Source organism: Ahaetulla prasina, chromosome 3 (genome assembly GCF_028640845.1).
Source record: "Ahaetulla prasina isolate Xishuangbanna chromosome 3, ASM2864084v1, whole genome shotgun sequence".
Lineage (NCBI taxonomy): Eukaryota > Metazoa > Chordata > Lepidosauria > Squamata > Colubridae > Ahaetulla > Ahaetulla prasina.
Window position 1 is genome coordinate 35,456,594 of NC_080541.1, and position 15,605 is coordinate 35,472,198.

At 44.9% G+C, this 15,605-nt stretch overlaps 1 protein-coding gene across 1 annotated transcript in view; it reads right to left on the bottom strand.

Moving 5' to 3' along the window:
* NECAB1 (N-terminal EF-hand calcium binding protein 1) overlaps positions 1–15,605 on the bottom strand; it is a 58,601-nt gene that overhangs the window by 30,092 nt on the left and 12,904 nt on the right. The window contains exon 3 of the mRNA XM_058175091.1: positions 6,656–6,764. Coding sequence (XP_058031074.1) covers positions 6,656–6,764 — 109 coding nt within the window. The remainder of the gene's footprint in view (positions 1–6,655; positions 6,765–15,605) is intronic.

Here is a 15,605-nt window from a genome sequence, read left to right on the forward strand (position 1 = left end):
CACCCCAACGTCTATGAAAATTAACCTTCTCTGCCAAGAGACACTGTGCAGGGTATTTTCACTATTGGTGTGCATACAGGCTTAGATTTGTGCTGGGTTCTTAGTGCTTAGAGCATTGACCTTCAGAGGCACCCTGGTCCCTTGGAAGCTAAAGGAGGACTCATTTTCATGCTTGCAGTTGTATTGTCAATTTCTGTGAGACAATGTTGTTGAAGTAACTCACTCACTCATTCATTCATTCATTCATTCATTCCTTGTGTGTCCAATCACACTTAGCCAATAAAAATTCTATTCTATTCTATTCTATTCATTCATTCATTCATTTTATTTTGTCAAATACATATTAAATAATTATATAAATATAAGCATGAATTGAATACATAAAAGGAATACAACTAAAGGGAACATTAGGACAGGGACGGTAGGCACGCTGGTGCTCTTATGCACGCCCCTTACAGACCTCTTAGGAATGGGGTGAGGTCAATACTAGATAGTCTTTGGTTAAGGCTTTGGGGATTTTGGGAAGAGACCACAGAGTCAGGTAGTGTTAAGTTCGGGAAGTAACGAGGCTGGAGACCAGGGTAGTGACAACAGCTCTTTAATATATGGTGAACCCAGCAACAGGCTGGGGGAAAAACCTCTCCTTTTATACAGTTCTGCTGGAGGCTTCGTCCAATCAGCAACGTGCTGATTTCCCGCTCAAATATTTAAAGGCACAACTGTTAATACTGTTAATACATAACACTCCTCCCCTCCCAGAAAACACTTGGTCTTATTTACATATTTATTTACATGTTATTTTTCGACGTAGTCACGCAAATAACCTGGGCGTCTCCTAGTTCTTTCTGACCTGCGCGGTTCAGTTCTGGGTGGTGTTTCGAGCTGGTCGGAGGGGCTGTTTTCTCCTCCCAGCTCTTTCTCTGGGCCGTCGGGCTCTGGATTAATTTTGGGATTTTCCTTGCTGTTTCCCTCGGGGACCTGATGGCGTCGCTGGAACTCTGGGACCTCAGCTAAGTCTTGCGCCTCCCCCGGGTTATTGTCAGCTGTGGATTCAAAGTGGTATTGGTCATTACCTGTCTCTGTTGGTTTGGTTTGGTCAGTTATTCGTTTCCTTAACTGATCTATGTGGCGCCGCCACATTCGGTTGTCTGGTAGCTCTACCACATACGATTTTGGCCCTGTTACTCTTGTTACTTGTCCTGCGAGCCAACTAGGGCCGTCCCCATAGTTTCGGGCCCACACCCGGTCGCCTATGCTCATTTCCTTGTTTTTTCTAGCTCCCCTTGTAACCCTCGGGTGTGTAATGGGGTTCAAGCAGTCAAGTGGGCACCGGAGTTTTCGTCCCATTAGCAATTCGGCTGGGCTTTTCCCAGTGGCTGTGCTTGGGGTTCTGTGCTGGACGGCTAGGAAAGTCTATTTTGTTTGCCAGTCACCTGGCTTGAGCCTGGACAATGCCTCCTTAGCGCCCGGACGGAACGCTCTGCAAGGCCATTCGACGCAGGGTGGAAAGGTGCAGAGAGGGCATGTCGGATGCCTTCCTCTGCCAGGTACTCTTCAAACTGGGCTGCCGTGGTGGGGCCCATTGTCGGACACCAGAGTGTCCGGCAACCCGTGAGTTGCGAATAGGTGGCGCAGGGTTGCGATTACTGCTTCGGCTGTGGTGGACTTCATAAGTATGATCTCTAACCATTTGGAAAATGCGTCCACCACCACTAGGAATGTTTGGCCGTGAAAGGGCCAGCAAAGTCAATGTGGATTCTTGACCAAGGCCCTTGGGGCTTTTCCCATTCTCTGACTGGGGCTGTTGGGGTAGCGGTCTGGACTCTTGGCAAGCTTGGCATTTCCCTACCCTCTCAGCAATCTCTGCGTCCATGAGTGGCCACCACATAGCTTCTAGCTAACCCTTCATCCTCACGATGCCTGGGTGACCTCGTGGAGGAGGTCCAATACCTTGCCCCTTAACTTAACAGGAATTATTACACGATCACCCCATAACAGGCACCCCTTGAGCCGAGAGCTCATCACGTTTCTTAACAAATTCTTTGAACCGTTCGCCCGCGCAGCGGCCACCCTCTCTGTACCCAACCGAGTACAGTCCTTAACACAATGTCCCGGTATGATGCCGAGCCACTTCCTTTGATGTGACTGGGCCAGAGTCCAACGAGTCAATAAGGAGGATGGGTGTCCCGGAGTGGGGTCTTGATCGCGCCCTGGCAGTGGGCATCGGCTCAAAGCGTCTGCATGCCCCACTTCTTTTCCCGGTCGATGCTGCAGCTTGTATGAGTAAGCGGCTAAAAATATAGTCCATCGAGTCAAGCGTGGCGAAAGTGCCACAGGCGTTGGCGATCGCCAGCCAGTAGTCCCAATAACGGTCTGTGGTCAGTCACGATTTCAAAATTCCGCCCAAAGACATACTCATGGAATTTTTGACCCTGATACAATGGCTAATGCTTCTTTGTCTAATTGGCTGTAGTTCCTCTCTGGGAGGACATCGTTCTAGAGTAGAACGCTATAGGGGCTTCTGTGCCGTTTGGAAGTCTATGGCTGAGTACAGCCCCCACCCCATAAGGTGACGCATCGCAAACCAGCACTAGGGGTAGTGAGTCGTGATATTGGATGAGCAGGCTATCACTTGAGAGCAGGTTCTTGACTGCTTCAAAAGCCCTATTTTCTGACTTTCCCCAAGACCAAACAGTATTTTTCCCTAAGAGCCTATGCAGCGGTTCCGCAACGGTTGCTTTGTTCTTTAAAAAGACCGCGTAAAAATTAACCAATCCCAGGAATGCCTGCAGCTCTGCTTTGTTTTTGGGCGCTGGAGCCTTCCTAATTGCCTTAACCTTGCTCTCAGTAGGGTGAATTCCTTTCTTGTCTATCCCGTAGCCCAAGAAATCGACCGATTCGACCCCTATCTGACATTTATTTGTCTTGACTTTTAATCCGGCTGTCCGGAAAATGCTCAAGACCTTTCTTAACCGCTCCCCCAATTCCTCCATGTTTTCCCCTGAAATTAGGACATCATCGAAGTAGGGAACTACCCCTGGGAGCCCTTGCAGTAGTCGTTCCATCAGGTTTTGGAACAGCCCTGGTGCCACACTAACCCCAAATTGCAATCGGGTGCACTTGAATGCCCCCCTGTGCGTCACAATCGTTTGGGCTTCGGCTGTGCGGGCGTCTACTGGCAGTTGTTGGTAGGCTTGGGCCAAGTCTAACTTTGCAAAGACTTGCCCTTGCCCCAAGGAGTGCAAAAAATGTTGCACTACGGGAACCGGTGCGCTTTTCTGTAAGGCTTTGTTAAGCGTCGCCTTGTAGTCAGCGCAAATTCTAATTGACCCGTCCGACTTGATTGGGGTGACGATTGGCGTCTCCCACTTTGCGTGATCGACTGGCACCAAAACCCCCTGATTTATGAGCTTGTCCAGCTCCTTATCAATTTTTGGTTTTAGGGCAAAAGGGACTCTCCTCGCCTTAAGCCTAATGGGGGCTACCTGGGGGTCTAAGTTGAAGGAAATAGGGGTCCCCTTGTACTTGCCCAGGCAGTCCTTGAAGACATCTTCGAACTCGTTAAAGAGAATGTCTTTCAAATTGCAGTCACTTCTGTAGATGCCAGTCACTCCCATGCCCAGGGCACGAAACCAGTCTAGTCCCAACAGACTGGGCAGAGTTCCTTCGACGATCGTGATGGGCAGGGTCTTTTTGTGAGGGCCGTACTCGACTCGGACGGAGGTGGTCCCTCGAACAGGGATGCGATTCCCCTGGTAGTCGTGCACTCGTAGCCGCTGTGCTTGCAGATGGCGCTTCGCGACGGACGGCAGTGACTTCGCCAGGGTGTCCCAGGACATGATGGTGATCGCTGATCCCGTGTCTACTTCAAGCCTGCACCGTACTCCCTCGATCTTGGGCTTTGTAAAAATCTTCTTTTCCACTTTGGTTGAGGCGCGGCCTATAATGACAGTCGTTTGGTTAGACTTCGCCTTTCTTGTTTGAACCAATCGCGGGCCGCCTTTCCGGTTCCGCTTTGATTGGCCGATTTGAATTTTCGGCGGGAAGGTTGGGCGCTCTGCAAACCTGAGCTAAGTGTCCTTTCTTCCCACACCGCCGCATGTTGCGTCTTTAAACCTGCAGCGTTGGCGCTGATGCTGCCCTCCGCAGCTTCCGCACTCGCCACGGTCCTCAGTGTCGCGTTTCTCGGTCCGGCAGACCTCTTCCTCATCCTCGCCTCACCTTCGGATTCGGACTGAATCTCCTCCTGGTGTACTGGCGTTGGCTTTGCGCCGCCTTGGATTGAAGAGGCTTTTGCAGAGTCTCTGCTGCTTTAGTAGACATTTCGTGTGCTCTGGCCTCGTCCAGAGCGGTGGCTAGTGTCAGGTTGCTCCTGGCTAGCAGTCGTCGCCGTAGGCGGATGTCCTTGACCCCTCGGATGAGGTGCTCGAGGAGCACTTCGTCTAAGTCTCGGGATCCGCAGGCCTTGGACGCTCTTCTCAGCGGCCATGTAGTCACCGATGGACTCGCCCTCCATCTGTCTACGTTCTCCGAATTCAAACCGCTGCACGTATTTGGACGGCGTCGGTGCGAAATGGTTCTTCAGCAAAGTCTGCAGAGTCGGCCACGATACCGATTGTATCGGCGTTGGCTCTGCCAGGGCTTCCGCAATCTCGATTACCTCCGGCCCGCAATGGCTTAGGAAGTAAGCCCGCTTGCGGTTATCAGGGATCCTGTAGTTCGTTGGCTTCTAGAAAGCTTTCAAACGGGTCATATATGTTCCCCATTTCTCCTTGCCCGGGTTGTACGGTGCGGGTGGCGTGTTTGCCATTTCCGCGTTTCTGCCCTGAGTTTGCTGGGTTCGGAACTAGCGTGCTTCAGCTCGGTTCTGGTTCTCCTTAGCCTCGAAATCCCATCCTCGTCGCCAATGTTAAGTTCGGGAAGTAACGAGGCTGGAGACCAGGGTAGTGACAACAGCTCTTTAATATATGGTGAACCCAGCAACAGGCTGGGGGAAAAACCTCTCCTTTTATACAGTTCTGCTGGAGGCTTCGTCCAATCAGCAACGTGCTGATTTCCCGCTCAAATATTTAAAGGCACAACTGTTAATACTGTTAATACATAACAGGTAGCACATTCCAGGCATTAACAACTCTGTTACTGAAGTCACATTTTCTGCAATCTAGATTGGAGAGGTTCACTTTTAAGTTTGAATCTATTGTGTTCTCGTGTATTGTTGTGGTTGAAGCTGAAGTAGTCATTGATAGGAAGTACATTGTAGCAGATAATTTTATGAGTTATGCTCAGGTCATACCAAAGGCGGCGTAGTTCTAAATTTTCTAAAGCTGGGAATCCTTCTTCCCCCTTTTGCACTTTTATTGTTTTTCGTTCAAATAAATATTCATGTTATTTTATTTGGCTCTATCTTTATTTTTTACATTGACCAGTAGCTGCCTCATTTCCCACCCTCGGCTTATACTCGAGTCAATAGTTTTTCCCAGTTTTTTTGTGGTAAAATTAGGTGCCTCGGCTTATATTCGGATCGGCTTATACTCGAGTATATACGGTAGCCCAATAAAAGCAGCCCTAAATGGTGGGATATTTTAATCACAGAATATGGTTCAAACTCAGAGCTGGTAACTTGCTTATTTGGCTGGCATATTAGTTAGATTTGTAAGCTAATTCCAAATCCAGAACATCATTTCAACTGTTAATATAATTACAGGACAACAAATGACTATGATTGTTTCCCATTGGATAGCATAAAATGAGAGTTGTAAGCATTAGGACTCCTGTATGGAATGCAATACAAATAGGCACAGAGGTTTTTGTTTAGGGGCATCTCTAAATTATATTTAAATACAGATGCACAAAGAAAGCACGTGTATGTATGCATAACATTCTTCTTGGAATCCAATAGAATTTGTAGGGCCATTCCTTCATCTTTTGAATTAATAGTGTCTGGGATATTTATATGGGAGCAGCTTTACAATTTTGGAAGGATCCCAAAGGTGCTTTTCAAAAGGCAACTGGAGTTCCTTGTATTTTTCTTCCTTGAAAACATTTCACTTCTTATCCGAGAAGCTTCTTAAGTTCTCCTTGGATAAAAAGCGAAATGTTTTCAAGGAAAAAACCATGAATGTCTAGTTGTCTTTTGAAAACACATTTGGGACAGCCATAACCTGGATAACTGAGAATCTCCATAGATAGTTTTGGAAGGGGTTTATTTTCCCTTTGCACAATAACATTTTTAAAACATTTTTTACTATTGGTCTGATAATGGTATAAATCACTGACACATCCCTATGCAAGCAAACTAAAATTCAAAATGGAAGAATGGCATTATAACAAATGAAAATAAAAGGGGAAAGGCACTCCACGGTTAGTCAAAGAGTATGGATAACTTCCCCACTCCACCCACCTCGCTACTGTAGCCTGCATCCTTAGAAATATTTAAGATTTATAGATATGGATGAGGCTATTCATACATGCATTCATTTCATACATTATTTATAAAGCAGCAAGTTTACCTGACAAATCCATAACAGAAAATGTCCCTGCCTCTTTGATGAGATTTTTATGTTTATTTTTTGTTAAAAAATAAAAAACTTTTTTTTAAAAAAAGTCCCTGCCTCTGTGATTTCAAACTGATTATTTTAAAACCAATGCTACTTACTCTGTATTATGTATGTCAATCTTCTGAAAAAGTTGGTGAAGCTCCTCTATGTTCAGGATTCCATCCGCAAAGTAAGCCTTAAATTCATCAAAGGACAATTTGCCATCATCTGAAATCAGAGAAGGATTTACTTTCCCAGAGACATTTTACTCCAACGAATTTGAAGGTCATGACTTTTTAAAAGGAAGCACCGTAGGCTGTAATTTTTCGAGTTTATAAATTTCTGCATAAAATGAACTCTCCACCCCTCTCTCTCATACACAGATATAAGCTACGTTATTATATTAGAGAAAAATGTGTTTCTCATGACTGCAGATGGTCATTTTTGTTGTGCAGTGAAATTTGGTTGTCATATTCTTACAGACTTTTCACGAGTACTGTAGAGGTGAAGGGTTTTGTTTACAGGCGCACACAAGTTCCATTGCCTTGGGACCACCATCCCTGATTATTACAAAGATTACTGTAGATCACATGGAAAATAGCCATAAGGATAGCCTGTGAAGAATCTGTCCTTTATGCAAGTTTTTTTTTTAACCAGTGATCCTAGTGGTCAAATCAGCTCAAGAGTGCAAAGAGATGATCCAAAATCCAACCTCTCGTATAGTGTCTTACCAACTTATTGGGATTACAACTCCCAGAAATGCTACATTAACAATGGAGGTCTTCTAATCCAAACCCCTGCTCAGGCAGGAGACCCTACACTATTCGGGAAAATCATCCAGTATCTTTTGGAAAAACCACCAGTGATGAAGCACCCACAGCCTGATTCCTGTGTAGTAGGGCTAGATCTGCTAGCCCTATTACACAGGAATAAATTCCGCTTATATTGTGAATATTTGTTCCATCTTCAGAAGCCATCAGTGCTAAATATTTGTCTACTAAGAAATTTTTGACCCATTCTTAAATGAGTGCCACAGTGAAAGGAAAATTCAATTTCAGTGAAAACTAAAAATGCAGGCTTTGCTGTACATGATTCATGCACAGAGATCTTTTCTGAAATGGCATTTACTTCAGGTATGCTAAAAGATAGCTCAATATTATATCAATTTGCTTTGCAACAGAGCTTTTTACCTACTTTCATAGTCTTAGCTATCTGTTTTCTAAAATGTTTCATTAGCATCTCCTCAAGTAGCCATAGAAACCTATTCTGAGCAGTAACATGATATTTTTTTATCTGATAATTATGCATCAATGATTCTTTCAGGTTTTTTATCAGCCTATCATCCAACAGCTGGATCCTAGCTGTATAATGTTAAGTATAGCTGGAGTAAGATGATTTCTGAAAGGGAAGAAGATTTCCTTATACTGATGCTTATACATGTAGTCCTCTTTTAGTAATTGACTCATTTACCACCATTCAGAGTTACAATGGTGATAAAAAAAGCAATTTTTTAAAAAATTATATTTTTACAAATACAAATCCTTGCATTTATGATCCTCACGGATATGTAAAGCAAAGGAAACCTGAAATAAGATATTAAGCACAATCACCGGTTCTTTAGCAACCTTTAGCAACAACCAGGTTGCTGCTCCCAATTTGATCACTAAACAAGGATTATTTGTAGAATCTAATGTCATTTAGTTACATTGTATCAGAAAATGCACAAGGATTTTAATATCTGTTATTATATAGTCTGTTGCTATTAAGCATAATTGTGAATTTAGCTAATGCAAAATTAATGTCCAACTGAAGCCCAGGTAGTATTATGCTTCTTCATCCTGGTTATGTATCTCCCAAGCAGCATGTTGTAGATAATTCAAGTCCAGACATTTGGAGGGAATATAGACTGCAAAAGATGGCTACAGACTAATACTCATTAGTATTAAAATTTACAAAATGGTGGGGCATAATTTCACAATCTAAACTCCTTTCATACATTTCCTGATGTTGCACAGGAAGTGCAACAACATAAGGGGGTGCATAAGAGCACAAAAGTTCCTACCGTTCCTGTCTTATTGTTCCCTTCATTATCAAATTAATAATAATAATAATAATAATAATAATATTTTAATTTGTATACCGCCCTTCTCCCGAAGGACTCAGGGCGGTGAACAGGCAGATAAAATATAAGTACACACAATAATTAAAAACAACCCTTAAAAAACTAATTTAAATGCCCAAAATGTTAAAAAACATACTCCCCCGTAAAATAATATAGTTGATGCATATTTTTTTACTTATATATATATATATATATACATTCTTCAAGATATGTTGTATTATTTATGACAATGTTTGTGTATACTGTTGTGACAAAATGAAAAAAAAAGTGGAAGGACATGGATCATGATATTGTAGACTCATTTTGTAGCAGAGGTGGGTTTCAGCAGGTTCTGACCAGTTCTGGAGAACCGGTAGCAGAAAATTTGAGTAGTTTGGAGAACCGATAGTAAAAATTCTGACTTGCCCAACCCCTATCTCTTCTCTGCCTCCTGAGTTCCAGCTGATCCGGAGGAAATGAGGATTTTGCAGTAACCTTCTCCTGCAGTGTGGTGAGAATAGAGATTTTATAGTATCCTTTCCCTGCCACACCCACCAAGTCATGCCACGCCCACCAACCATGCGCACAGAACCGATAGTAAAGAAAATTTGAAACCACCACTGTTTTGTAGATGTTGACTGGATATGTTCTACCAATAAGACTGCATTTGATAGAAATCTTTACTCATTGACTTGGGCATATGTTCTACTCAGGTGGCTATAACTCTTAATAAACTGAATAGAATTGTGCTATTAATTTTACTTTAAATATCTGATATTTCAACCAGATAATCAATCCATGATCTAAATGAAGAAAAAATATTTGCTTGAACAAATTTGTAACTGGTTCTGAAATCAGTTTCAAATAATGTTGCAGCTGTTTTCGTGGTAAAATGATAATTGGTAAAAATATTATAGTAAAGAATAATTGGAAAAAGGCCTAAGATTAAACTATCATTTTTTACCTAACAAAAGCAGTAAAATCTAAATGCAGCTTTATACATTCTGAATGCAATTCCATGTAAGGGGGGAAATTGCAAACATCAGAGAAAGAGCCCAATGCTAATAATTTGAAATAAAGGATGAATATGCTGTATATTTTTTCTCTTCGGGTGAGAAAGTAGAATTGGCTTTTGTTGTGGAGTTTCCCTTCCCATCAGCTGCTTGGACAGATCTGTGTGAAACAGGGCCAGTTCTATATTTAAAACAGAAGGTCAGTTTACATTGTCCCCAATTGTTTTACTACAGCTAAAAATCTGTTCAAGAACAGGAATCTCATATTAGTTTTATTTAGGGTTTCATCCATTCTGCCTCAGATGTAGCTCTCCTTTGCTTTTTTGTTTTTAGTTTATTTGGTTCACAGCTGTTCTTCCTGGCATATTATGAATGATACTAACATCAGGTATGCTAAACCATCCCTCCTCAGCTTTTCATCAGTTCTTAATTATTGGATTTTTAGTGCCTTGTTTTTTCAGAGCACTGCTGGAAGGTCTGCACAGCTGTTGCTCCACAGTTCCAGATTTGCATCTCCAGCTATGAAATCTTCTCTGCTGGGGCCTTTTTAAAGGCAAAAGCTTTGCTCATATGTTGTAATGAAGTGGGAAGACACTGGAAATAGTTTGAAAAAGAGGTTTCAAAGCATGTAATAGCACCTGACTGGAATTCTTCAGCGCAGCTATATCTTTTCCTGGCATCACAGGGAATTTTTAATACTTACTGTATTTCTGTGGGGGAAAATTACAGTCAGGGCTTTCTCCATTTTCATATTAAAGCTGTTTCCTTTCTGGCCATCACTGTGGTGACATAAAACCTCTCATTACTGTTTAAGTGGGACAACAATGATTAAATAGAATATGTGTAAATCCCTAGGGAGAGCCCTGCCTAAGCATAAATGTGTGTAAGATTCCAAGTAAGGAAGGGCCGGTTTAGCTCTGCCAAGGTAAGGCCTGTTATTCCAAGGGCCGGTTTAGCTCTGCCTGGTAAGGCCTGTTATTAAGAACACAAAGCCTGCAATTACTGCAGGTTCGAGCCCGGCCCAAGGTTGACTCAGCCTTCCATCCTTTATAAGGTAGGTAAAATGAGGACCCAGATTGTTGGGGGGGCAATAAGTTGACTTTGTAAATATATACAAATAGAATGAGACTATTGCCCTATACATTGTAAGCCGCCCTGAGTCTTCGGAGAAGGGCGGGGTATAAATGTAAACAAAAAAAAAAAAAAAAAGTAATTGTGTCAAAGGTGTGTCAAAGGGAAAGACTCCTCTGTCCAACCTCATGACTGGACCATTTATAATCCTTGACCTAGTAGTGCACATTACTGCCAGAATGATACACAACAATATTTTTAGGCCAAGGACTTAAATGGTTAGTTTTGTTTTCACTTAGTGTGTGGGTAAGCCTAACCATTGTAAATTATAAACTCTGTTTTATAACTTGTCATAATGTATGGACTCACCATTGTCATTTATTCAGCAAATAATGTTTGAGCCGTGGCTTTACATGATGTGTAAACAAGCTTGTATATGTAAAGAGCTTTGGATAGATTTATAATTCCCATTCAACCATATATCCCAACAAGTTATATGATCTCCATAGAGATGGCACCATAGATGCCCAGTGGAAGCTACAATGATGTTGTAATGTATCTTTAAATGTTTTGGCGGGAACCAAGCACGTTGCTGATTGGTTGAAGCCGCCGGCTAAACTGTATATAAGGAGAGGTTTTTCCCCAGCCCGGTCGCTGGGTTCACCATATATTAAAGAGCTGTTGTCACTACCCTGGTCTCCAGCCTCGTTACTTCCCGAACTTAACACTGGCGACGAAGGTGGGATTTCGAGGCTAAGAGCACCAGGAGCAGGCTGAGCATGCGGAAGGACCGAACCCAGCAAACTCAGGGCAGAAACGCAGCGATGGCCAGCTACACTCCGCCCGCGCCGTTTGACCCATCCAGGGAGAAATGGGGAACGTACATGACCCGTTTCGAGAGCTTCCTCGAGGCAAACGAACTGCAGGGAGTTCAGACAACCGCAAAGGCGTATTTCCTGAGCCACTGCGGTCCCGAGGTCATCGACATTGCGGAAGCCCTGGCAGAGCCAACGCCCGGTACAATCGGTATCGTGGCAAACTCTGCAAAATCTATTGAAGAACCATTTCGCGCCAACACCGTCCAAATATATACGGCGTTTTGAATTTGGAGGCGCAGACAGCAAGAGGCGAATCCATCAGCGATTACATGGCCGCCCTGAGGAAAGCCTCCAAGGATTGTGGGTACGAGACTTGGATGAGGAGCTGTTAGAGCAACTCATCCGTGGGGTCAGAGACATTCGTTTGCGGGCGGCTGCTATCAAAACCAATCTAACGCTGGCAAACGCTCTGGGCGAAGCCAGAGCTCATGAGATGTCCACCAAGCGGCGGAAACCCTACAAAGCCACTCACGCCAGCGGCGAGCACGAAATCAACCCGGTCCACAACGAAGAAATCCAGACCGAATCAGGCGGCGAGGATGAGGAAGGCGTTTGCCTCACCGGGAGAAGGGCAAAGAAGACCGGGATGAATCACGGAAGTTGCGGAGGGCAACACCAGCATCAACAATGCAAGTTCAAAGACGCTACATGTCGGCGGTGCGAGAAGAAGGGGCACCTGGCTCAAGTCTGTCGAGCACCCCAACCTTCCCGCCGAAAATTCAAACCAACCAATCAGAGCGCGGGATCGGCTAGGCGACCGTGAATGGTCAAAACAAAAAGGGCGCGAATTCAAATCGAATGACCGTGATAGTAGGTCGTGCAGCAACCCGCGTGAGAAGAAAATCTTCACAAAACCGAAAATCGAAGGAGTGCCGTGCCGACTAGAAGTGGACACAGGGTCAGCGATCACAATCATGTCCTGGGACACTTTTGCGAAAGCTTTGCCGAAAATCGCCAAACGCAAACTGCAAACACAGCGGCTAAGAGTTCACGACTACCAAGGGAATCGCATCCCTGTTCGAGGACCACCTCCGTCCGCGTCAGTACGGACCACACAAGAAGACCCTGCCCATCACGATAGTCGAAGGGACCCTGCCAAGTTTGTTGGGACTAGACTGGTTCCGTGCGTTGGGCATGGGAGTGACTGGCATCTACAGAAATGACTTTAACCTAAAGGACACACTCATGGACGAATTCGAAGATGTTTTCAAGGACTGCCTGGGCAAGTACAAGGGGACCCCTATTTCCTTCAATTTAGACCCCCAGGTAGCCCCCATACGGTTAAAAGCAAGGAGGGTCCCTTTTGCCCTTAAACCCAAGATTGACAGGGAGATAGACAAGCTCATCAGTCAGGGGATATTAGTGCCAGTCGATCATGCAAAGTGGGAGACGCCAATCGTCACCCCAGTGAAACCAGATGGGTCAGTTAGAATCTGCGCTGACTACAAGGCAACGTTAAACAAAGCCTTGCAAAAAAGCGCTTACCCGGTCCCCGTGGTGCAACACTTGCTGCACTCGCTGGGGCAAGGGCACGTTTTTGCCAAATTAGATTTGGCCCAAGCCTATCAACAACTGCCTGTAGACGCCAACACAGCCGAAGCCCAGACAATTGTGACTCACAGAGGTGCTTTCAAGTGTACCCGGTTACAGTTTGGGGTGAGTGTGGCACCTGGTCTATTTCAAAATTTAATGGAGCGACTTCTGCAAGGGCTCCCGGGGGTAGTCCCCTATTTTGATGATGTATTGGTATCAGCCGAAAATTTAGAAGAATTGGGGGAGCGTTTGAGAAAAGTTTTGGGCATTTTCCGGTCAGCCGGTCTAAGGGTTAAGGTGAACAAATGCCAAATAGGGGTAGAATCCGTAGAGTTCTTGGGCTACAGAATAGACAAGGAAGGAATCCACCCCACTGAGAGCAAGGTCAAGGCAATAAGAAAGGCTCCAGCGCCCAAAAACAAAACAGAGCTACAGGCATTCCTGGGTCAAGTGAACTTTTACGCGGTCTTTTTGAAAAATAAGGCAACCGTTGCCGAGCCGCTACATAAGTTACTAGGAAAGATTACTGTTTGGTCTTGGGGAAAGACGGAAGCTAGGGCTTTCGAGGCAGTAAAAAACCTACTCTCGAGCGATAGCTTACTGATCCAGTATCATAGCACGATGCCATTGGTATTAGTTTGCGATGCTTCCCCTTACGGAGTGGGTGCTGTGCTCAGCCACAGACTTCCAAATGGCACAGAAGCCCCAATAGCCTTCTACTCCAGAACGATGTCCTCGACAGAGAGGAACTATAGTCAGTTGGATAAGGAAGCTCTAGCTATAGTTTCAGGAGTAAAAAAGTTTCACGAATACGTCTTTGGGAGAGACTTTGAAATTGTTACAGACCATAGACCACTGTTAGGGTTACTGGCTGGCGACCGCCCAACGCCTGTGGCACTTTCGCCCCGATTGACCCGATGGACTATCTTTTTAGCCGCATACTCCTATAAACTGCGGCATCGGCCAGGAAAAGAGTTGGGGCATGCGGACGCATTAAGCAGATGCCCACTACCAGGGGCGATCGAGGACCCCACTCCGGGGACGCCCATACTGTTAATTGACTCTCTGGACTCTGGCCCAGTCACGTCGAAGGAGGTGGCTCGGGCGTCATACCGGGACATTATTTTGAGAACTGTACTTGGTTGGGTACAAAGAGGGTGGCCCGCTGCGCGGGCGGCGTGTTAAAGAGTTTGTAAAGAAACGTGGGGAACTTTCGGCTCAAGGGGGGTGCCTGCTATGGGGGGATCGAGTGGTGATCCCAGAGAAATTGAGGAAAAGGGTGTTGGATCTCCTCCACGAGGGTCACCCAGGGATTGTAAGGATGAAGGGTCTAGCGAGAAGCTATGTGTGGTGGCCCTTAATGGACTCGGAAATTGCTGAAAGGGTAGGGAAATGCCAGGCCTGCCAGGAGTCCAGGCCGCTACTAGCGGCCCCGGTTCGGAATGGGAGAGACCCCAAGGGCCCTGGTCGAGAATCCACATTGATTTTGCCGGCCCCTTCCACGGCCAAACCTTCCTGGTAGTAGTCGACGCCTACTCCAAATGGCTGGAAATCATTCTCATGAGATCCATGACAGCCGAGGCCGTAATCTCAGTCCTACGGCACCTATTTGTAACCCATGGGTTGCCCGACATGTTAGTATCCGATAACGGCCCGCAATTCACGGCAACCCAGTTCGAGGAATACTTGGCAGAAGAGGGCATCCGGCATGCCCTCTCGGCGCCTTTCCACCCTGCGACGAATGGCCTTGCAGAGCGTTTCATCCGAAGCGCAAAAGAGGCATTGTCCAGACTCAAGCCAGGCGACTGGCAAACAAAAATCGATGTTTTCCTGGCCGTCCAACACAGAACCCCCTGTGTCACAACCGGCAGAAGCCCCGCAGAATTATTAATGGGCCGAAAGCTCAGGTGCCCACTAGACCGTTTAAATCCAAACTATACACCAGAGGGTTACAAGGGGGGACTCGAAAAAACAAGAGGGATGTGATCAAGGTATCTCCCCTGCCAGGTAAGTGGCCATGACCGTGGTGGGGTAAGGACCTTTCCTTCACTTCACAGGGCTTAATAATGAAGATTTATGAGGATTAATGCTGTTTGGAATGCACCGTTATGGATGAAAGTTAATAAATCATGAAGTGGAAGTGTTAATAGCCCAGCAGACTGAATTTAAAACTGGTAGGTCATTTGAAACTGCTTGAATTAAGGAGTTTTTACTGCGTGGAATGACCGAACTGGCAGACACGATGAGTTTGGAATAAACTGCTGTCTTTTGCTTTCCTTATTATAATTATCGTGTTCTGTGTTAAATGCTGAGGCTAAGGAATATCAAAGACTGAATTTGCTAATGAGAAGAATTTTAATTGAAGAGATCGATCTTTTGTGCTGGACTGACTGGCTGAAGAAGATTTTATTAGGTGGATAATTTTTTTTATTATTATTTTTCTTTTGAGAGGAAATTAATAGCTTGTTTATAT